General features: G+C 45.3%; 7 protein-coding genes across 7 annotated transcripts; 3 read left to right on the top strand and 4 right to left on the bottom strand.

The window, feature by feature from the left end:
* Positions 1 to 253: 253 nt before the first annotated feature.
* Positions 254 to 2,651, top strand: N7510_005125 (Zn(II)2Cys6 transcription factor; the record flags this gene model as incomplete). Its single annotated transcript, XM_056977051.1, has 5 exons — positions 254 to 381; positions 434 to 1,180; positions 1,240 to 1,677; positions 1,727 to 2,135; positions 2,181 to 2,651. The coding sequence occupies 5 exons, from the start codon at positions 254 to 256 to the stop codon at positions 2,649 to 2,651; spliced, it is 2,193 nt and encodes a 730-aa protein (XP_056837007.1).
* A 925-nt stretch (positions 2,652 to 3,576) lies between these two features.
* Positions 3,577 to 5,276, top strand: N7510_005124 (uncharacterized protein; the record flags this gene model as incomplete). Its single annotated transcript, XM_056977050.1, has 4 exons — positions 3,577 to 3,764; positions 3,833 to 4,095; positions 4,144 to 4,491; positions 4,546 to 5,276. 4 exons carry the CDS (start codon positions 3,577 to 3,579, stop codon positions 5,274 to 5,276), a joined length of 1,530 nt encoding a protein of 509 aa, XP_056837006.1.
* Positions 5,277 to 7,517: 2,241 nt separating this feature from the next.
* On the top strand, positions 7,518 to 8,620 carry N7510_005123 (zinc-binding alcohol dehydrogenase family protein; the record flags this gene model as incomplete). The annotated part of the gene is made up of 2 exons (XM_056977049.1): positions 7,518 to 7,827; positions 8,007 to 8,620. The coding sequence occupies 2 exons, from the start codon at positions 7,518 to 7,520 to the stop codon at positions 8,618 to 8,620; spliced, it is 924 nt and encodes a 307-aa protein (XP_056837005.1).
* Positions 8,621 to 9,166: 546 nt separating this feature from the next.
* N7510_005122 (fungal specific transcription factor domain-containing protein) lies at positions 9,167 to 11,350 on the bottom strand (the record flags this gene model as incomplete). The annotated part of the gene is made up of 5 exons (XM_056977048.1): positions 9,167 to 9,758; positions 9,809 to 10,153; positions 10,481 to 10,866; positions 10,928 to 11,136; positions 11,206 to 11,350. The coding sequence occupies 5 exons, from the start codon at positions 11,348 to 11,350 to the stop codon at positions 9,167 to 9,169; spliced, it is 1,677 nt and encodes a 558-aa protein (XP_056837004.1).
* Positions 11,351 to 11,813: 463 nt separating this feature from the next.
* Positions 11,814 to 12,410, bottom strand: N7510_005121 (DUF4863 family protein; the record flags this gene model as incomplete). Its single annotated transcript, XM_056977047.1, has 2 exons — positions 11,814 to 12,285; positions 12,334 to 12,410. The coding sequence occupies 2 exons, from the start codon at positions 12,408 to 12,410 to the stop codon at positions 11,814 to 11,816; spliced, it is 549 nt and encodes a 182-aa protein (XP_056837003.1).
* A 1,435-nt stretch (positions 12,411 to 13,845) lies between these two features.
* N7510_005120 (uncharacterized protein) lies at positions 13,846 to 16,112 on the bottom strand (the record flags this gene model as incomplete). The annotated part of the gene is made up of 8 exons (XM_056977046.1): positions 13,846 to 14,137; positions 14,191 to 14,321; positions 14,371 to 14,511; positions 14,572 to 14,745; positions 14,804 to 15,210; positions 15,266 to 15,450; positions 15,507 to 15,723; positions 15,773 to 16,112. 8 exons carry the CDS (start codon positions 16,110 to 16,112, stop codon positions 13,846 to 13,848), a joined length of 1,887 nt encoding a protein of 628 aa, XP_056837002.1.
* A 2,676-nt stretch (positions 16,113 to 18,788) lies between these two features.
* On the bottom strand, positions 18,789 to 19,771 carry N7510_005119 (Salicylate hydroxylase; the record flags this gene model as incomplete). Its single annotated transcript, XM_056977045.1, has 2 exons — positions 18,789 to 19,671; positions 19,707 to 19,771. The coding sequence occupies 2 exons, from the start codon at positions 19,769 to 19,771 to the stop codon at positions 18,789 to 18,791; spliced, it is 948 nt and encodes a 315-aa protein (XP_056837001.1).
* Between the last annotated feature and the right edge of the window lie 1,354 nt (positions 19,772 to 21,125).

Genomic DNA, 21,125 nt, shown 5'->3' with positions numbered 1-21,125 from the left:
CTGCTTGCCATTCTGACAGCACTATTCATACACAATTAAAGATCACGGAATAATTACTACGGTATCTTGCTAGGATGTGCAACCTATAGAGCACCGCAGCTGGACGGAAAAATAACTAGATGGTGCCCCACCTATCTGGCACACCGGAAAAAGAAGGCGGTCTCTGTCGTTTCGGCCACCTCCGAAAGTCTGGTTCTCATTGTTGCTTTTCCGTTCTTACGAGTGAACCCCCTCGCGTAACGCACCTAGCACTATGGCCTCAGATCACCAACCAATACTATTACCGGCGCCGGTGGAGGATAATTGGCCACAGATGCGAAAGAAGCGGAATCGAAAAGGGGAAAGAGTGAAGGTCACAAGGGCTTGCGATGGGTGTAAAAAGTGAGTGTTTTTTTTTTTGTGTAGGTCGCTTTCTGACAATAACCATTTCTAGGAGAAAGATCAAATGTAATGGCACACAGCCGTGTGCCTTTTGTCATCGGACGAATGCTAGCTGCACTTTCACTTCGGCCTATGCAAGGGGGCGGGTACCTGCTATCCTCTCTGTGTCTGGCGTTGACAACGGGAGGAATCTAGCGCCAGCGGAGGATGAGAATATCCCCATCACTGGTCCTATAGTGTCAAGACCGCAGTACCCTACCTTATTGCCCAGAACAGAGCCTAGAGGGGATAACCCCACGGAGTTACAAAACCAATATGTTTCATCGTGTGCTATGGCGCCCTCCGCCTCTACGGATGCAGACGCAATCTCGCAGACGTCCCCAGAACCTTCTCAGACCGATTTGCAGGGACATTATATTGGACCTGCATCCGGAGTTTCCTTTCTTCACAGGATCCAGAAACGCCTACATCAGGCTAGCTCGTTCTCTCAGGCGAGCAGCATCTTTACGTTCGGTGATGCAACTTTGCATCTTCCAGAATCCGACCCGTCATTTTGCATGATGCTTCATAGGGAGGATGCTCAGCGTCTTATAGAACGTTACTTCGACTTTGCAATGCCGACATACCGTTTCCTTCATCGGCCTACTATTCAGCAATGGTTCAACGAGTTCTATGATACTCTCGGCATCATGCATGACGTTCAAAATGCTCCCGCTAAGGTAGCCTTGCTCTTCATGGTTTTTGCCCACGCAAGGATCTATATGCCCGACGATGACAGGCCAGGCCCACCAGACATGAGGTGAGCGCCCACTATAGTTAGGTGTGAAGTGAAGGGCATGCTAACATGTAGTACTATAGCACGCGATACTTCTTAGCAGCTGAACATCAGCTCACAAAGGAGAAGGGCTCGATACGTCTAACCAGCGTACAAGCACGATTGACTCAGTGCTATTATCTCCTCGCCCAATCCCGCGTTAACCATTGTTGGAGCCTGTTTGGGACAGTTGCACATCTAGCGCTGGCTATTGGCCTCAACAGAAACATACCCCCTGATGCTGCAAGTAGATTAAATATAGTTGAGGCTGAGGGTCGCCGACGAACTTTTTGGTGCGCCTACACGCTAGACACATATCTCAGCGCTGCTTTGGGCAGACCGCGGACCTTTCACGACGACGACATTGATACGGAACTCCCAGCATGCGTCGAAGACGAAGATTTGGTGAGTGAGGACATGAACATGCAAATGACCTCAACCAGGGGCCCATCAACTATGCTTGCTGCACTTGCACATATGAAGTGAGATAAGTCTAAGCGCAAACCCTCTTATCTATGGCTAACAGAACAGACTCGCTCAAATTATCAGTAAAATACTGAGTAATCTCTACTCCATCAAGCCAATACCTGCCGCCCGCCGAATAGCCGCCATGAAAGAGATCTCAAAAGATCTAAGTAACTGGCGGGCAGAGTTGGCTCGGTTTTTAGATGTCGACAATTTCAGCACATCGTTTCTTATTCCACTGTTTCAGCGACAGCGAAATGTTCTCAATCTCACCTACTGGCATGCTGTCATTCTTCTCCATCGGCCCTTCGTGTTAAGCAGCCTCTCGCAAATTTCGCAGCAAAATAAAAGAAATGCCGCATATAAAGACGCGCCGACTGATGAAAGCTTGAAGGAGTGTCTAGATGCCGCGATGAAGACTGTGAACACAATCAATGAGATCACCGAAAGTCATCAGTTATTCCGCGCATTCTGGGTTTGTCTCAATTAGACATTTGATCTCAGTTCTGACTAGCTACAGATTACCACATACTTCGCCTTCAACGCCACCATCATGCTTTACATCTACGTGATACAGGAGCGTGCATCTCCATCAGAGATCTACAGCCGCTATTTCTCTGCCGCCACTCGATGCCAGTCCCATATCTCTTCCATCGCGGAGAAGGGGTCATTATCAGAGCGCTATTACCTCGTGCTAGAGGAACTACGCATTGAAGCTCTACGCCAAACGAAATCCATACGCCCGTCTACGGGAATTCTGGATGGCATGGACAGTCAGTCACAATCCAATTGGCTCCAGCCCGAGGTTGTCCCGACAGACGAAAATCGTCCTACCCCTGCTTATTATACAGATTTGATGGAAGGGCCTATGATAGACTTCAATAGTAATGTCCCAGGCTTTTCGTTTTCTGATTGCTTGGGCTGGGATCAGTTCACTTCCATGGTTTCTTCGGGATTGGGCAATATGGATGTGTTTATCAACCATAATTGATTCATGATTTAAATATGGATTGCAACCGACTTTTACTAGCTTCACTTTTTGGCCGGTTCCTTTACTCTACCAGGTAGATATTGTTGGTATCACGTACCACCCAGTGACCCACCCCTTTGCACTGGGTGAGAGCCTTATTGGAAGTCGACGGATTCCCACCCCTGCTAGAGGGATGCGGCTGTTGCGAACGCCGCATACGATCATATAAATCATGGGCGGGGTCAGAATAACATCTCCTTCATATATTCCCACGAAAGTTACAGGAGAGCAGCATACCTGCATCGAGATAAACCCCCGGAAGGCCGATACGGACAATGGTCAGGCTCTCTTTGCTGCTAAGGGACGCAATTCTGTCCTAAACCTAGACCCTCTCAATCAGTAGAAGTCGAGCGAAACTGGTTTTGGACAAAACCCCGCGGACAATCGGATGAGACTACACGCTAAGGCTCTCTTCGGTTCCGTACAAGGTTACATAGAGAAAAGGGCTACATGCGGAAAAGGAATACGCACGGGAATTCAGAACCAAGGGGCTGAGGGCGGCAGCCGACAAACTCTCGGCAAGGGTGGAGCTTGCACAGAGGCATTCGTCAGTCATTGGCCATGGTTCCGTCGGAAGACACGGATATGTCCTTCGGAAGTTCTACTAATTCCTGACGTCTTTCGCCGTTACGGATAACACCGCTTGGTCTCCTGACTGACCTGCAATTAGCCTTGACTGGGTTAGCCTCTGGCAGAGGTTCAGACTTAGGTGAACCTAAATCCATACACATCTCCGGATATCTAGAAACTCCCCACCCCCTCTCCCCTCCTCCAACAGGCTTTATGCATAGGGTAGTCGCCAAGGCAGTTGCTGTTATAAGTTTGCAATTTGCACTCACTTGACCATTATTCAAATTTTGATTTTCTATCACTACCACTGGTCACCATGGAACGCAGTACAGCTACGGATACAATTGCCACGGGAGAAAAATCTAACTTATCACACGAAGAGTTTGTGCATCTCGATCAGCTGACTGTAGAGGAAGAAGTAATGGAAAGAAAGCTGGTGTTGCGCATCGATTTCCTTATCATGCCATTGATCATTCTAGTTTACCTGATGAACTATATCGATCGGTTCGTGATTTCTGATATCTCGATTTTGCTCAACGATTCATGCCTGTTACTTATGCTAAGTTCTCTAGGAATAACTACGCTGCAGCGAAACTTCAAGGTCTTGTTGAGGAGCTCCAACTCACCGATCAACAATATCAGACTGGACTGTCTATTCTATTCGTCGGCTACATTCTTATGCAAATCCCATCAAATCTCCTCCTCAATTATATGGGCCGGCCATCGCTTTATATAGGATTTTTTGTTTGCGCATGGGGACTTGTGTCTGCATGCACAAGTCAGGTCCAAAGCTATGGAAGCCTCGTTGCGTGTCGATTTCTCTTAGGACTCGTCGGTATGTTGGGCATCTCTACGTGTTGACTAATATTGATAAATTGTTTAGAGGCTCCTTTCTTCGCAGGTATCTTGTTCTATCTGTCTAAGTGGTACACTAGGAAAGAATTGGCTCTTCGTATGAGCATTTTCTACTCGGGTTCGCTTCTTAGTGGCGCTTTTGGAAACCTGATCGCCGCGGGCGTTCTAAGCGGACTAAATGACAAACGTGGACTCGCTGCATGGCGGTGGCTCTATATCATCGAGGGCTCTATCACCTGCATGATTGGCATTGTTATTATATTTGTTCTACCAGACTTCCCAGATACATGGCGACTTCTTTCGCCAGAGACTCAGGCGGTTGCTATACGTCGCCTTGCGATTGAAGCAGCTGCGGCCGATATCGATGAAGAGGGCGGTATGAATCAGTCTGAAAAGCTTAGCACTAGTTATAACTGACCTTCAATCCTAGGTGCAAGCCAACTGAAAGGACTCAAGATGGCTATGACTGATATCAAAACCTACGCACTAGCTCTCGCATACATGTCCATCGCGGGCGGTGGAAGCTTCCAGTATTTCTTCCCTACCCTGACTAGCACTTTGGGCTACAACAATATCATCTCGTTGCTATTAGTAGCGCCGCCATACATTTTTATGGTATTCTACAGTCTTATGCATAACTGGGTTTCAGATAAAATTGGTGTTCGATTCTGGTTCTTCCTCTACCCGATTCCGATCACCATTGTCGGATTTGTCATTTTTATGACCTGTGACTCGTTTGGAGCACGGTATTTTTCTTTCTTTTTGATGAACTTTACATTTGCTCAAAACGGTACTTTATATTCCTGGATTGCCAACTCTCTTCCACGTCCTCCTGCCAAGCGCGCTGCTGCATACGCCTTCATCAACTCGATTGGCAACTCGGCCAGCATCTGGACCCCTTATACATATTACAACTCTGAGAAACCCTACTACCGCGTTGCCCTCGGTGTTTGCATTGCTTTACAGACTCTGGGTGGTCTATCGGCTATTTTTATGTATTTCAAATTGAACACACTCAACAAACGCCAGGAGCGACTGGAGAATGAGGATGTGCAGTTGACGGAGAAGGAGCTACGCAGATTACAGACTACTGCCGATTTCGAGGGCATTGATATTGCAGCGGCCCGTCGACTGCACATGGGATTCCGATATATGGTATAGTTTTGCGGTTGAATGTATGTAGTGACTTCTTGTCTACAAACAATTGCAAAGAAATCTCTCTGAAAAATAGGGAACGGCGCACGAAAGGCAGCGAGTCCATTACCAATGGGGGTCTTCGGTGAGTTTTGATCTGATTTGCTCTCAAACGGTTAGGATGCATGAAGAAAGGTCAAATCAAAATTGTCGAACTTTCTAGTTTTGGTTTTTGTGGTTGGATATTCCAACGCCGTCCCAGGTAGCACTTGTCTCTCCCTTGTATGGCACCCATCAGTAACCCCACAGAAGATACCAATAAAAATAAGTATTCATTTATAACTTTAACTGACCATTAGTTGTTAAATGTCTCGGTTTTGCCAATCTAGGTCGTGGTGAGCCACCCAATGAGAACTCTAGATATTACTTCCGAATTTCAAATTCCCAAGCAATCCGCCGTCGAAGAACCCTCACCTGGGAAACAGTAAATATGGCTCTGTCCCAGCTTGCACCATACGGCCGCCGAACTATCTCGCTAACTGCGGAGCAAATTTCAATATACAGGATGTCGCTCAACGAAGTAGTTGTCAACGTGAGTCCACCTTACACACCTCGCATTCATCACCCAAGAAACCGATTTAAATGAATAGATGTAGAAATCTAGCGACGGCGCTCAATCAGTCGATTGACTTCCAACCGAGAATGAGCTCTTTGCCATCGTGCAGCTCCTAATGGAAATAACTAAGACATCCTCCCCAAAAAACAGTACGCAGGCAAGCGTGCAAGAGCTAGGCGTAAAATGTACAAAGTACTTTGTTCAGTCACTAAAAACCGCTAAAACAATATTATGACGGTACGGACATGATTCAAATTCTTACAGCGCTCATCATTCATTTCAAGATCTTGTGCTAGGTTCCTGGATGTGATCAATACGCATTTTTCGCTATCACAAAACATTTACTATAACGACGGCCGCCGTGACGAGACAATTGTAGGCTAAACCTTGTTGGTCACAGCGCTTGAAACCTGTAGCTGATGCTTAGGCAATATTAACTGTCGGAGTCTAAATTTCCTGTATTCACTAGTAAATTTACTAGATAGTGTCATGTGACAATGATTAAAAACGATGGTATTAAGGTCTAGCTATCATGTCCATATTTATAGTAGAGAAGCGGAAAAACTCTACATAGTGAGATCTGGCCACATCGGGGCACAGTTTCCTGATGGGGAATTCCCAGATGGGTAAGCGGACAGATGCGGCAGCTGGATAAATTACCTGGAGGGCCATTATTCTGACAATAACTAAGTATTTCATTCAGCCCTGACAAGCTTCTATCTTGATTAGGGCAAATGCATCTAGCAGATAGCCTATACTCTAAGCCTGATAGACCTCGCCACAGCCCAGACTTGAGCTAGTAAGTAGGGCCCAACTTCTCGTTTATATTATGTGAGGCAGACGATGAATCCTTCGAACCGAGTCTCCTATAGCATTCGGGTTCCCGGCTTGCACTATTCTCTCCCAGCCAACAAACACCCTAACTAGACTCTATTCTTAAATTACCGAACAAAATCCTCCTTAGCTCATCTAGCCTTATCGATGACCGCTTGTTATTATGGGTCGTACTGCCAAACTTGGCCACTTGTACAATGAGGATTACCGCTTTCCGTGAAGAGGCACTTGAAAATAAAACACATGCAACTCAGTAACTGTAGAACTCTGTCCTTGTTTGCCCTCCCTCCTAGAGGAGAGCTGGTTTTAACCACCATATATTGCGGTTTTAACAACGCCGACTACTTTGTTATTTTGCCGCTTATCTAGGTCTCGGATTGATATTGCCGTTGGAAATTTTGTAGTGATAGCCATTCGGCCCAAGCCGCGCTGATCAGATCATCTTCAAGTTCTGGACTAGCTATGTCGAGTATCTATCCGGAACGTATCCGAAAGCCGATTGAACCCTTTCCCCCTCCCCGTCGGGCCATTTCATCAACAAATAGACACCGGATAGGAACCGGGTTTTTTTCAAAAAAAAAAAAAAAAAAAAAAAGCCCTTCCAACATCTTGGCTAAATTCTTGAACTATTCAGACTTGAGGCGGACTGCACCTGTCGATGAACTAGAAAACATCGCATCACGCACAGGAGTATCCTTATACTTGCCCCTAAGTCGGACCTGATACACCGCTCTCGCATATATTAATTTTTTTATCCGCACATTTCGAACATCGCCTTCATCTTCCAACTTTCTGCACAAAGAATTCATCAAACGATCATGAAGTCTGTTATCGTTCAGGCCCACCCTCTCCGCTGCAAGATTGTTGATGTGCCCGTCCCTCAGCCAGGTCCGCAGGAGGTACTTATCAAAGTCACCTACTGCGCGAGCAACCCACGGGATTGGAAGGCTCCTGATCATTTGATTCCCGGCGAGGATATCAACCAAGGGAATGAAATGTCCGGCGTGATCGAAGCAGTTGGAAGTGCCGTCTACGAATTTCGAAAGGGTGGTCGGGTCGTCGCAGCCCACCCGATACAGACTGCAAATGGGACCTATGCAGAGTATGCCACGGCACCTGTCAATACATGTTTTGCTGCCACCTAACATATCACTTGAAGGTTCGTATTTCATTGTTTCGAATATGTCAATATTTCTGATAAAGGTTCCCTCAGAGGGTTGCACTATCCCGTTCTCCTTGTGTACAGCAGCTCTAGGATTCTATCAGCGCCTGAAATCCCGTTCCCAACCTCACCAAATAATGCTGAGGTTCAACCACCGCTAATCATCTACGGTGGATCTTCGTCATTGGGGCTTATTCATTAAAACTAGCGAAGCTCGGCCGATTCACCAAAATCATTGCCGTGTGTGGGAGTGGGAGAGATTATGTCGAGTCAATCGGTGCAGTGACCCACTTCGTTGATTATCGAAAGGCGAACCTTGTCAATGACCTGAAGACTGCCTTGGATGGTGAGAAATGCTTTCATGCTGTCGATGCCATAAACAACGGTACCAGCTGGAACCATCTCGTCGCAGTCCTGGAGCCTGAGGGCAGTCGAATGTCAGTCTATCTGCCTCGTCTAGATTACACCTCCATTCCAACTCAGATCACTGTTGGGGTGACATTTATCGGCACGGTACATGGTCAGCCCACACCTTACTCCAATAAAAAATACGAGGAAGACGTGGATTTTGCCTATTCTTTGTTTCGACTTGCGGGCAAGTGGCTCGCTGAAGGCAAAATCACCAGCCACCCATATCAGTTGTTACCTAATGGCCTAGCATCTGTTGAAAATGGTTTGCAACAGTTGAAGGATGGAAATATATGCGCAAGGAAGCTGATATACAGAGTCACAGACACCCCGGGTCTTGATTGTGTTTAGTTTAGCGTGGCATAATGCAATTGATGCCGGCCACGGAGGAAATTTTATAATGCTATGACTTTTAATATTTGCCTTCGTAGAATGTATAATTTCAGCTGACTGGAAAGATATGAAACGATTCAACGTGCATTAGACATATATACTACAGCTGTCTTCTTTTATAAATAGACAATTAGCCATGTAAGTGCCTAATCCTGTGGTCGGTCCGTGAATGTGGAGACTACAACCCAGTCTATCAATAAGAAATATATGGGCCCGGCAGAAGAGAACACAGAGATCGTCAGATTAGGTTAGTACCTCGAGAGACGTTCAGTAACTTGCCCGGATAGTCAGATACTGGTGATATTCAATATTCAAGGGCATTTGGTTGACGAAGGACTTCCAGGTATCGGTTTACCTCATTTCTAGTTATGACGTATCATTATCTCACAAAATAGATTGATAGACCGAATTATCAATGAGGAAACGCAAAGATCGAGGAATCGATGATACAAAGGCATCCAAAGAAACTCAAGTCGGACAAAGGTTATCATAATGTCATCAGGCTTATAGAAGCATTCCATCCCAATTGATATCCCAAATGCTCTCAGTTGTTTGAAGATCAAGGGAGAAATTGTATCCACTAATTCCCGTAAAACCAAAAGAGTCGGTTGTCGTTTGGTGGCCGGGGAGATTGAAATCATCAAGTCGACAGATTTCCTCAGCTTGCGAAGAAATAATAGCAGTTTCGTACTCTGTTGGCACCATCGGGTCCGCTTGCGGGGAAGGCCTAGATGTGGAAGCATGTCGAGAGAAAGAAATGCCTTGAGGGTGATCCACTGCGACTGAGTTGATCGTAGCGAGGGTATCATGAGGGGCTTCAGAAGCGCGGTGATCACCCGCATACGATCCGAATAGATCCGAAATTGAAGTGATGCGATTAGACGAGTCTCTTTGTCCTTGATGATTGCCAAACCCAAAAGCGGCCTTTGACAACCTCTTCAGAATAGCGTCATACTGCTTTGCTTGGGGGCTGCTTTTCATGAAGTGCTGTAGGATTTGATCGGCCCGGTGAATGGCAAGCTCACATTCTTTGGGATCACCTAGTCGGCCAAGAAAGGCCGCACAAACTGTCAAAGCTGATACAAATACTCGGGCCCTAGCTACATTAGTTAAGAAATAGGAAGATTCATTTAGTCTGCAACTCACACAACAAGAGGCATATTATTGAATAGCAAGCCAGCCACATAGATTTCATAGATGAGTTGAACTGTGCTAAGTGCAGCATCAATAGCTTGCATCGCACCTTGAGCAACATCCTTGTGAATATTCGAGTTTTGATAGTTTGAGAACTCTCCAGATTGCGGATTTGTGTTATTTTGAAAACTGATTCTCAAACAAGCCACGAGAAACGGCCGCGTGAGGAGCATCATGCTGAAGTGGTAGTCACAAGCAACGCTAGCGTTTCGGAGTACATATCGTTGATGTTCATAACCTAAAACGCTTTGTGGTGAGTCGTACTCTAGGCTGCGTAGCTCAGCAGGGACCTTTTTGCTAAGTTCTTGTAGTTTAGTCGAGATATGTTGTAGTAATCCCAATGGCACAGACTGTTTGGTATATATTTCGATGACAGTTTGTCGCATTATCGAGAAAGCTCGCGCTGATTCAAGCATCCCGAGCTGTTGACAAAAGTCCGGATCGCTTGAATCAAGTCGCGAATCATCTTCTTCTACCAAATCAGTAGTAGATGTCGACGGAGTGCGACCCATCATAGCACAGAAAAATAAGTCATGATAGCATAAAGTCCTCCAAATGCGCCTCCTAGGCCATGTTAGCCACCAATATAGGTCTGTTGCGATGTTCATTCACAAGTAGCCTTACCGCAACTCATTCTTTTGTTCAACTTCTGCATGCATACGATGATACCCAAGAGCCCTCGCCGCGCTTAGCGCAATTCCCAAATTGAAATGGGCACCATTACGCTGAGAACAACCAAGCATATATAAGCTGATAAGTAAGAACGATTGCACGCTTTCGATGCTAGGCTCGCTCGTTAACTCAAGAACTGCAAGCTGATGACCGTGGTGAAAGCAACCTTGAGAAATTCTTTTGTCAGCTTCGGAGGCGCTACGAGTCTGCGCAGCGTATGCAATCACAAGGTATAGGATTGTAGCATTAGAGCTCGATCCCGAAAGTGTTCTATTTACCCAGCAGTCAACAAGACCTTGGATGTGAGACCGGTTGAAGATGTCCAAAATACCGCAAGTCTGCTGACAGTATTAATACGGCTTAAGATGCCAATAAGTTTTAATTGATATGAAACTTTACCGACGTGAAAAAAACGTCTACTAGCGAGGCTAGGCCGGGGCCATCAAGACAATCGTAGAGCGAGAAGCTCTCACGGATGTGAGACGTCGGCTCTTCAAATGGTGCATTATTGGACAAATCCTCTGACAATGCAGGAAGCTCCTCTTCCACCTGCATCAGCTCTTGAATATTCTGAAGAAAAGAAAGCGCAGCAGAATTCCCGAGGTACACTATGATTGACATAAGTTAGCAATATTCACATCTTCTGATGATAGATCAGCTAGTCAATTATTGCATACGGGTTCTCTGATTGGTATCGCACAAGTTGGAAGGAATATTTGCAACAGTAACATGTGCTGCGGGACAATTGTCTTTTGCGCCCTTATCAACAGGGATACGTTCGCTGGAGCTGTCAAAGTGAATACGCCCAGTTGGCCTGCTCATCGGACTGGATTGGCGACGATGGCGCTGACGACCGTATGAACGTAGATGAGAAGAGTAGTCGCACTCGCTCGATCGCTCCCGCTTGATGCACTGTCCACACGGACGTAAGCCATCACATTTCAGTTTACTAGACTGGCAATATAGACAGGCTTTTGCGATCCGTCGCCGGGTCTGCTCTGAGACCTTCGGACGAGGCATAGTCTCGAAGCGGAAGCCGATCCTTGTAGACCAAAAAGGATCTGAACAGTGAACTCCCACTGGTTAATATGAGGGGTGGATAGAATAGCGTTCGCACAGACAGGGACGTCATGAAGGCAACAGTTAGTAAGCATGGTAACATCCTTGGAAAGTTTCTTTGTTCACACTTGCAAGCATTCAAGCTGACCTTGAAGAAAAATTTGGATATAGAATAATCGTCGCATAAAATGGAGGGAAAAAAATTATGATTGTTTATATTTGTCTTCTACATGGCAATCGGCTGCGCATCCCCCGGTTTCGCTCTATGGTACGAGATGCGACCAGCAGGGAGGAAAAACAAAGCTATCAGAGCACCACCACGGACTTCAGGATAATGATGTGTTCCTGCACCTGGTGATGTCCAACCCGCTCCCTGCCACCCGGACATGCCCATCAGTTCGGCCGAAGGATCTAACTGAATCACACAATTGATTTCGCCGTAAGGGTGAAGGTGATATTGGCCGCGGTACTCTTCTTGGCTGTCCATGTAAACGGCGGTGATGCTGAAGTAGCGATTCAGCTCAGACGGCTGGCTGATTTTTGTTCGGCGATATTTTCGACCGTCTATTTCATCCGTCGCGACCCAGCCTTCGTCATTCGCTAGTCCTTGTCGGATCAAAGTGCAGAAGTCATCGTAGTAGGCATTTCCAGGGCCATAATTGCGGTTCAATCTCTCTTCGAGGTCTTTCCCGGGAGTTCTTCGGACATAAATTAGTCAAGTGATGCTTTTCAGTAATAAAACTTACAAATCTTCCACTTCGGCAAGGAATTCGCGGGCGCGATCGATCAGCTTTTGTCTATTGGGATGCTCGTTGGAAGTCATGTCGAACAGTGAGTGGCCGGTCTTGGAAGTCAGATTCCGTTGAAATAAAAAAATAATTCAAGAAGGATATAAGGTAATATATACCCAAACGTTGTACACTTTTCTTCCTTGTAGAATCTATCCGGTACGTATCCGGTCAATGCGGCTGGCTCATGATGTGGGGCCTAACGCATCATCAAGCGTTCGTAAAGACAGATTAAATCACTCGAAACCTGTATGTGTTGTGTGCATGCTGTTTTTGTTGCTGCTGTCCCCTGGTCTATGTGCATTTAGTTTGCATGTCTTCTTCTTCTGTTTTCTTCTTTTCTTTCCTCTCTAATTTGAAGTATTCTTGTAGAGTTTGACTTCATCTTCTTCAATGAAACTGGCCGTCACATCTCAAATTAAAAATAAAGTAAATCTAGTCACCTCTCTACAATAAAATACTATCTAGACATCATAAAACGTGAGTAAGGCATTTAGGAGACTCAGCGAAAGCATATACTATAGACCCTTTAGCGCCAAACTGACCCCATGGTTCAGGTGTAACCCCGTTTAGGATAGAGCCTATATCACATACCCCTAGGGAGTAGAGAGTGATAAATTTCCATCGACTTGGTCTTTGTACTGGGAGGAAAATGGAATGCCGTGGTGTGTTTAACTGGTGCTCAAATTGAATTACTTCGTTATTCCTGGTGCTGGTGAAATGGCCGTCTAAAAAGGTATGTAAGTGGTCAGTTCCCTTGTGCATAGAATTGCACAGCGTGGCCGGTGTTCGGGAAGTTGAATGGTGTGCTGTAAAGTTCTTAAGTAGTGTCCCAATATCATCACCATGATCATTTTATGAGAGCGTGAAGGGTGAGTTGCGATATGCTTAGAGAGCCATCAATCCTGGAATAGTGGATTGACGGGTTTTGATTTAGCAAATGAACTAAATTTAATCACTTTAATTAGTTTTATGGGATAAATTGACTAGTAAAGATACACTTAAAAAGCGGTCAATTTCATCATATCATTGCGTCTGTGGTGAAATGGAGCATTGGAGGATTGGAGATGTTTTGTAGATTGAACGAAGCCAACTTTGAGCATCAATCGATCCTATGCGACATAGATCTGTCTATCGTTGGAAATTCAGAAAGTATCGTACTTTTCTCTTTCGTTGCACGCGGTCCGAAGATAACAGTCGGACGGAGATGAACTGTCCGGACTAGCCATCTCCAGGTTGGAAGTGGAGGGTAATATGAGGCTTAAATTCTGCGAATTATGCCGAAAACTACTACTATACCTGTCATCTTGGCGGTGTGCTTTTATTCAGGCTGATTGCTTAAAAGTGAAATTGTCTAAGAGGTAATAGATCTAAACGACTGTAGAGGGATGCAAGCCTTTTCACCACTTTAATGATTTTGAATGCAACCTTACTTCTGAAAATCGAGTAACTATATTTGGAATATGGTGTCTAAGTAGACGGATTGCTGCGGGCAGAAGCGGCATCGTAAAGACCCTGAATGTCTGCCTTCCATTGCTTCTCATCGACACGCTGAAGCCGGCGGTCATATGTCATCAGGCCGTTGACCTCCCCCTCCACATCGGTAGTCTGAGTCCAGACACCGCCACTGCAGGAGAATCGGCGCACTTGATCCTGAAGTTCGCTAAGCAGGAGGTGAGACCGATAATTCCAGGCATCAAGGGTTTGGTCGATCTCGTAAGTCTGGTTGATAGTGTTGATAGACGCTTGGTTGTTCCAGAGACTGAATATTATCTTATCAGTAAAGGCATTCTTCTCAAATGTTCAAAAACTTACTGTTCAATGGAGACGTTGTTTCCAAGACCACCGAATTCACCTTGGAAGCCGATCCGGGTGGGATCGAAAGGGCTAGAGTTAATGGAGTAGAATGGAGTTCCGCATTGTGGATTGGCGTAGTGGTGATTATCCTAGAATATTTTAGTTAGCTCACCAATCTCTGCCTCTTACATAACTTACGCTGAAGTCACCAGCACCGTGGTCAAACCAACCAGTGGTGGTATCCACAAGACGGGTCGGATCCAGCTCCCGAACTAGATCTGTCAACCCGATCTCTGGGTAATAGCTAGTTAGCTGGCCCCAGCCCTCATTATAGATTATCTAGTAGATATTATCATTAAAGAGGAACAAAGCGCGTACACAGCCGAACGGATTTCTTACCCAAACCGCAACACTTGGGAAGCTCTTGTGCTGATTGACAAGCAGCTCCAGTTGGCGTTGGAACTCAACTTGCTGCGAAGCATTAGGCAAAGACTGCATGGCAGGCATGTCTTGGATGACTAGGATTCCCAGCTCATCGCATGTCTGGTAGAATAATTCGTTCTCGACTTTGATCTGCGATGTGTGAGTCAATCCACTGCACCGCGGACTCCTTATTAGAATATAGACTAACATGCTTGCGAATCGTGTTGAATCCCAAATTTTTCAGCACTTTGAGATCGTAAACCATAGCCTCTTTAGTCGGCGGAGTGTAGATGCCATCTGGCCAGAAACCCTGATCCAAGGTGGCGAACATGAAGATAAATTTTCCGTTCAATAGCGGTCGGACAACGCCATTGACAGTACCTTTAGAGATAGTTCGGAATCCAGTATAGCTCTGGACTATGTCTTCGCCCAGTTTGACAGTCACCTTGTAAAGCTTAGGTGAGTCTGGGGACCACAAATCCGGCGAATTAACATTGAACTGGAATGGCTGGTTGGACGGTCCACTATGGGTTTTGATTATATTTCCGCCATCATGGACAATAACTTGAACATTGCTAGTGATATTTGTACCCGATGTATGCACAGTCATGTTGACTAAATATATTAAGATTAACTGGGGTTCCAGAAAAATGTTAGGTTGCTAGCTTACCTTGACCGTTCATGTTAGCATCGAGGTCCAGTCTAGTGATATGGTTCTCCGGGGCACTCTCAAGCCAGACAGACTGCCAGATGCCACTGCAGGGAGTATAGAAAATGTGACTCGGGTGGAGAGTTTGCTTCCCGATGGGGATTACATAGTCCCCAGAATCAGTGGGATCGTGCACAAAGACAAGCCTGGAAAGTGTATATTAGTAAAACATATTAGATGCAGAGAGTTCTTGGAGCCCCACAATTCATTTTCCTGGCCAGCCTTTACAAATCGAGTGACATCCACAGTGAACCTGAAGTACCCTCCACGATGGAATCCGGCCTTCTTTCCATTGACAAATACAGTGGCTTCGTAGTCAACAGCTTCAAAGTTCAAAAGAAGTTGCTGGCCTGTCCAATCTGAAGGGACTTTGAATGAATTGGAATACCACGAGTATAAATTGTTCTCCCCTTGAATACCTAAAGAAGAGTTAATAAGAGTCAAAATATACAGACACATAATACTAACCGGACAGACCACTCTCGAGACACGATGGAACCAATACTTCCTGTCCCAGATTCTGCCCAAATGGTGGGTTCTGAACAGCATTAAGGCTTGAGGCATTCTGATACTGCCAAATGCCATTGAGAGTCTTCCATTTGGAGCGTTGCATTTGGGGGCGCGGATACTCAGGCCACGGGTCGGTACCTACATCATTCGTCCATGGGGTCGTCAGTGGAGGCTGCTTCATGGCATATCCAGAGCCACGAGCCTGCTTGACTCCATGATCTTTTCCACTGTGGCGGCTAGGGTTGGCCAAACCAGTGCCAGCCAGCAGCGAGAGCGCAAGGCCCTGCAGTAAATGCATAATATAAGACTAAGAGAGCCGGAATGTATCCAAGCTTAGAAAAACCGAGAGCTTCGGATCTTAACACTCGTGTAAAGATTGAAATGGCGCCAATTAGCGCATGTTCTTGATTTATATGCCCCATCGGACCTAAAAAGGCCGAGAGCACCGGAGTATCACCTCGTTTTTGCCGGGCCTAACAAGGAATAGCGCTCCTTTGAGAGCTTCAAGATGCGTGAGACTACGCTTTACTCGGACTAGTATCTTTTCCCGTGCTACCCTGCCGCACGGCGGAATGTCCCGACTTGGAACGAGCCAACCCCGCATGAGAGCGAGAATCAAATTCTCAGATACATACACCGTCCAATGGGCCGGTGTAATATAGCATGGGACAGTGCGCAGCCCGCTACTTGGCGGTCTTGGCAGTGGAGTAGGTGTCCAGGGATTGAAGTTCATTCGAAATAGGTTTACTAATGACACGTTACAATAGGTTCGGTTGACGGACGCTATGTAGAGCATTTCAAACTTCTTCCTGCGGCAGGAAAACAAATGTACAAATGAGTGCAAATGAGTTTTCGTGGACGGATTCAAAGAGATCAGGAATGTTCCGTTCCTAAGTCCAATTGTCTGACGAGTCATTCCATTACCAGATTTGGGGTCTAGGGGACAGCGAGTGGGAACGTGCCACAGTTGCAGCGGGGCCGTCAGTACGAACCCAAAAACAACTGACATATGTATGGATCGCTGCAACCACCCTTTGATGCTAGGTGACGGGCTTTGTATTTTGCCAAAATATGTGGCAAGTGCTGGGTTATACCCACCTAATTTTGATAGGAATCCGATAAAAGCCTACTAGGATCTGGACGGGCATTTCTACTGGCATGTACAAATGGCCCCCCATACTCAAGAAAATTGGCCCAGCCTCTGGTCTATTTGGATCAAGCCCGATCCTAATAACCCCTAGATTATAGACCTTAAATAACCTAGCTTTGTACAATAAGTAAATACAATGGTGCGGTTCAATAATTTCGTCAAGGAGCATAAAAGCGAAATATATATTCTAACACCATTACCTGTAAAGTCCTGAAGCATTGTTGGGACCGGCCAACATTACAGTAAAATGCTTATAAACAAGCACGTTTCATATAATTCCATCACAGAATAAGCAAGGAAGGTGGTGACGGTAGGTTTTTAAACCAAAACAGCTGTGAATAATAGTAATCAATCTAAATGAATCAGCGATTTATGCAGAAATATTAGGCCAAATAGGCTATTAGAGATTTCGTTGTCCTGGGCGACCTATGTCAATGTCACATGAACACCAAAAGTTAAGCCAACTTCTGCGGGTCATAACTGAATAGCCGTACTAATTAAATGAAATTCAGTTTAAATATTTAGAAGTAGCTAATCACAAAACCATGCTCTACTATATTATTCGGTTTAAGATGTTGATGTGACTGTTGGTCCAAGTCGGGGTTTTTCTCATGGTTTAAAGAAGTAAACAATCCTCACGTGATGTCCAAATTTGGATGTAATTTACATATGAGGAATGTGTATAGAATTCTTTATAGATACAGCCTAAACCCAATAGATTGAGTGGGGGTGTGCGAAGACTAGAAGGGGGTTTGATTTTGACACTTCTTGATGGAAAGGGGACAGAATACAAAAACGAGACTTTAACGGGCTGTGGGATTCAGCCCCAAATATATACAATATTGTTTTTGACTATAAGATAGAAAATATCGACCGTATAGTGTGGTGGACAAAGGGGGTGCTATCTTCGCCTGAAGATATTACTTCAACCACATTGCTTTAAATTTTTAAAAGCAACCAGTACGCAAAGATCCTCTTTATTGAGCGAGGGAATGCTCTAGAGGTTTCAGACCATTCGATCTTCCTTTCTACAGCAATCGCCTGCCCATCACTAGACTTGGAAATGGAGTTGGCTCCCCTCACGGCACCGGCAACACAACCACTATAGGTAATAAGGTCAGTGGCAGATCGAATGGAAGAGACAGGACTGAAGGGCGTACAAGCCACTGAGCAAGAAGGTACCAATGACCGAGAGCCATATTCAACGCTTTCTTGTCTTTGCCTTCCCAGTATCGTACATCTAGCCACAAAGTCAGCAGTTGGGATTTGACCCTTTATTCTCGAATAAACTGCCTTTTCGATATTGAATTCACAACTTCTTGCCTCGATGTCATGCAAGTTGGTCTGCTTATTCTTGTCATCCACTTTTATAGCAAAAGAAAAGTCGCCCTCTTTACACCAACCCCCGAGTCTTAGATCAAATTTGCCCTTGCATAAACTTTCGCAATTCTTGTCTCAAGTCTTCTTTTAAAAATTTGTTTTAAAGATAACCCCAGCCCAGCTTCCAGTTTTGTTGATACGGAAGCTGGATTGAGAGTCTGGTTAAGAAACTTTGAGACTTACAAACCAATCTGCGATTTCTATACATCGATCTTGAGGGTAACATTTTAATATTACAAGTTCACATTCATCGACCCTTGAAAACCGCGGGGTGGGCATAGTAGAACAAGGATGTGTAAATTTCACCACTCTCTAGGCCACCCACAAAGCAAATCAAAGTCTACCATTTATACCCTCAGGAATGACCAAGGTTATTAATTCTCAACCCGCTATTCACTCTTTCCAAGAATTGTTGGAGTAGTCGGGTAAAGTTTTGATTGTGAGTTATCTCTGATTTGAAGCCCTCTTTCCGATAATGTCCTCCTGCCTCTCTATCCAATCTCCTACGATCTGAAAATTATCTACTACAAACAACCAGGAGGCATCAATTTTCTCCGATTTTTCCCCTGTCCAGCCAGGCCGCCGTCGAGCACTGATCTCTCCTGCCAAGCCAATCACGCGATTGACTCTGCGCTGACGCATGTATTGCCACCAGCTAAGGTTGCTTTTCAAATCCAAAGTTTTGTCCCGAATGGCTTTCAAAATTAGCGAGAGCGAAAGTACATCTTCGAGGCCTTGGTTCAATCCCTGGCCACCAGTCGGCGGAATGGCATGTGCTGCGTCACCGAGAATGATGACCTTTCCCTGTTCAGAGCACCACCGATCGAGCTTTGGAACCGTGTAGAAAGGCCAGATGAAGAATGTCTCCAATGGTGCAGCATTAATGGCGGACTGCACAATTGCATTCGACAAGTCTTTGGAAATCATGATGTCGCGATCATCCCAGCCTTCCCTGGTTCGCTCATGGGTCGGCCAGTTGATGGCCACAAAAAGCTCACTTCCATCGTGATCTTTTGGGGCAATATGCACTGCGCCTGCTGGCCCATGAATCGAAACACTCATCGTCGTCCTATATGAATCGAAAGGAACTTGGACAGCTGTAGCCGGCGCTACACAAGAAATTGCGACCATGTTTGACCAGGTGGGCTGGACATCTGGCCATAGGTAGTGTCTGACGCTGCTGTGGATTCCATCGGCACCAATGAGAATATCAGCCATTTGCTGACTTCCATCCGCGAATGCAAATATGATGCTTTTGTCATCCTCGGACACAACATGAGAAAACCTTTGGGAGTAGATAAGAGGAATGCCGGCCTTTTCAGCCGCCCTTCGGAAATTTTTTCAAGTGTCCTGTCGATATACACGGAACGAGTCGTGCCCGTATCTTTGACGATTTCCAACCTCATCATAAGCGTCCAAGTTTTCATGGTCGTTGTTTCGGAATATAAGCTTCTGAACTGATAGCCATCGCTACAAATCGTATCGAGAAGCCCGATTGCATCGAGCGTTTTCAATCCATTGGGCGACAAAGCGATGGCGCCGTCAGACGAGACGCCCGGAGACCTGAGCTCATATATTGTGACTGAGTATCCATCTCTTTTTAAAAACAATGAGAAAGTCAGACCGCAGAGTCCTGCACCTATTATTGCCATTTCATGGATTGGCATTATTACCAGAAAAGCGTTGAGTGGTTTTCATTGTCGAAATCTGGAATTTAAACAAGCCCTCATTAACTTAACTAGTTATTAACTTTGGTTACATAATACTAACAGTCTCACGCAAGCTATAACGTGATTCACTAGCGAGCGCGCCATCCAAGCGAGCGCGCAATCCAAGCGAGCGCGCCACCCCAGAACACCATAGTAAATGCGATAAATACATCTTAATATCTCAACAAGGATAACTTAGTATAAGATTTAATAGTATCTTCATAGTATTTAGACTATATCTAGCCTATTTAAGAAGTTTGGAAATTTTGGAAGACTTCGTTGGTCTGATACATATACTTGTCGCATATACATCTATGTTTTTTAGTAATGCAATAGAAGAACTTTTTGTTTTTGATTTTAACTAAGTCAGCTTATGCTATTTATTATACATACTAATAGCTTCATACTAATAATCAAGTCAAATTAACGTATGTTGTTGAGATATAGAGTTACGAAAATAATGTATTTACTACGGTGTTTTGGGGTGGCGCGTGTGACCAGTCGTAACGGAACTACGCATACAGAACCACGTATGACGGGACCGCTGTCTCTGGAACCCGTCATGCTGGCATCCACAATGCAGAGTTCCATGACCCTGGTAACTCCGACATGATGCAAGGTTGAGGACTGCGTTTGAAGACTGCGTTTGACAGGTGACACAGGACATAGACTGTTGTAGATAAGTAGAGACTCTTCTCCGGTCTCTTTTTCCCTTTCTCAGCTTGGATCTCCCGTCGACTACGTACTCAAATTGAATTGTTTATTGATTTTCTTTCTTGATATGACATCCGGTCACAGCGCGCTCGCTTGGATGGCGCACTCGCTTGTGGATTACGGTATGTGAGCAAAAGTAACGTTAGTGGAGTAGACGCCTAAGTAAAGTGTCATGGATAATGTTACTATACAGCGTTCTAGCCCGAAAGTCCACTCACTTGTTTTATTTTAATACTACTCGCATTCTGAATTGCGTTGCGAGTCCTCTAGTAGTTACTCGGAGTTGACATCTTCCATAGTTAGGATTACCGCACGATTACCGAACGGGAGCTATACGCACGTGGTTCGACTTTTAATA

Source organism: Penicillium lagena (assembly GCF_028827675.1).
Source record: "Penicillium lagena strain IBT 129212 chromosome Unknown utg000002l_segment0_segment0, whole genome shotgun sequence".
Taxonomy (NCBI): Eukaryota; Fungi; Ascomycota; class Eurotiomycetes; order Eurotiales; family Aspergillaceae; genus Penicillium; species Penicillium lagena.
Note: the sequence above shows the minus strand (reverse complement) of the source record. Positions and strands in the feature narration are given on the sequence as shown.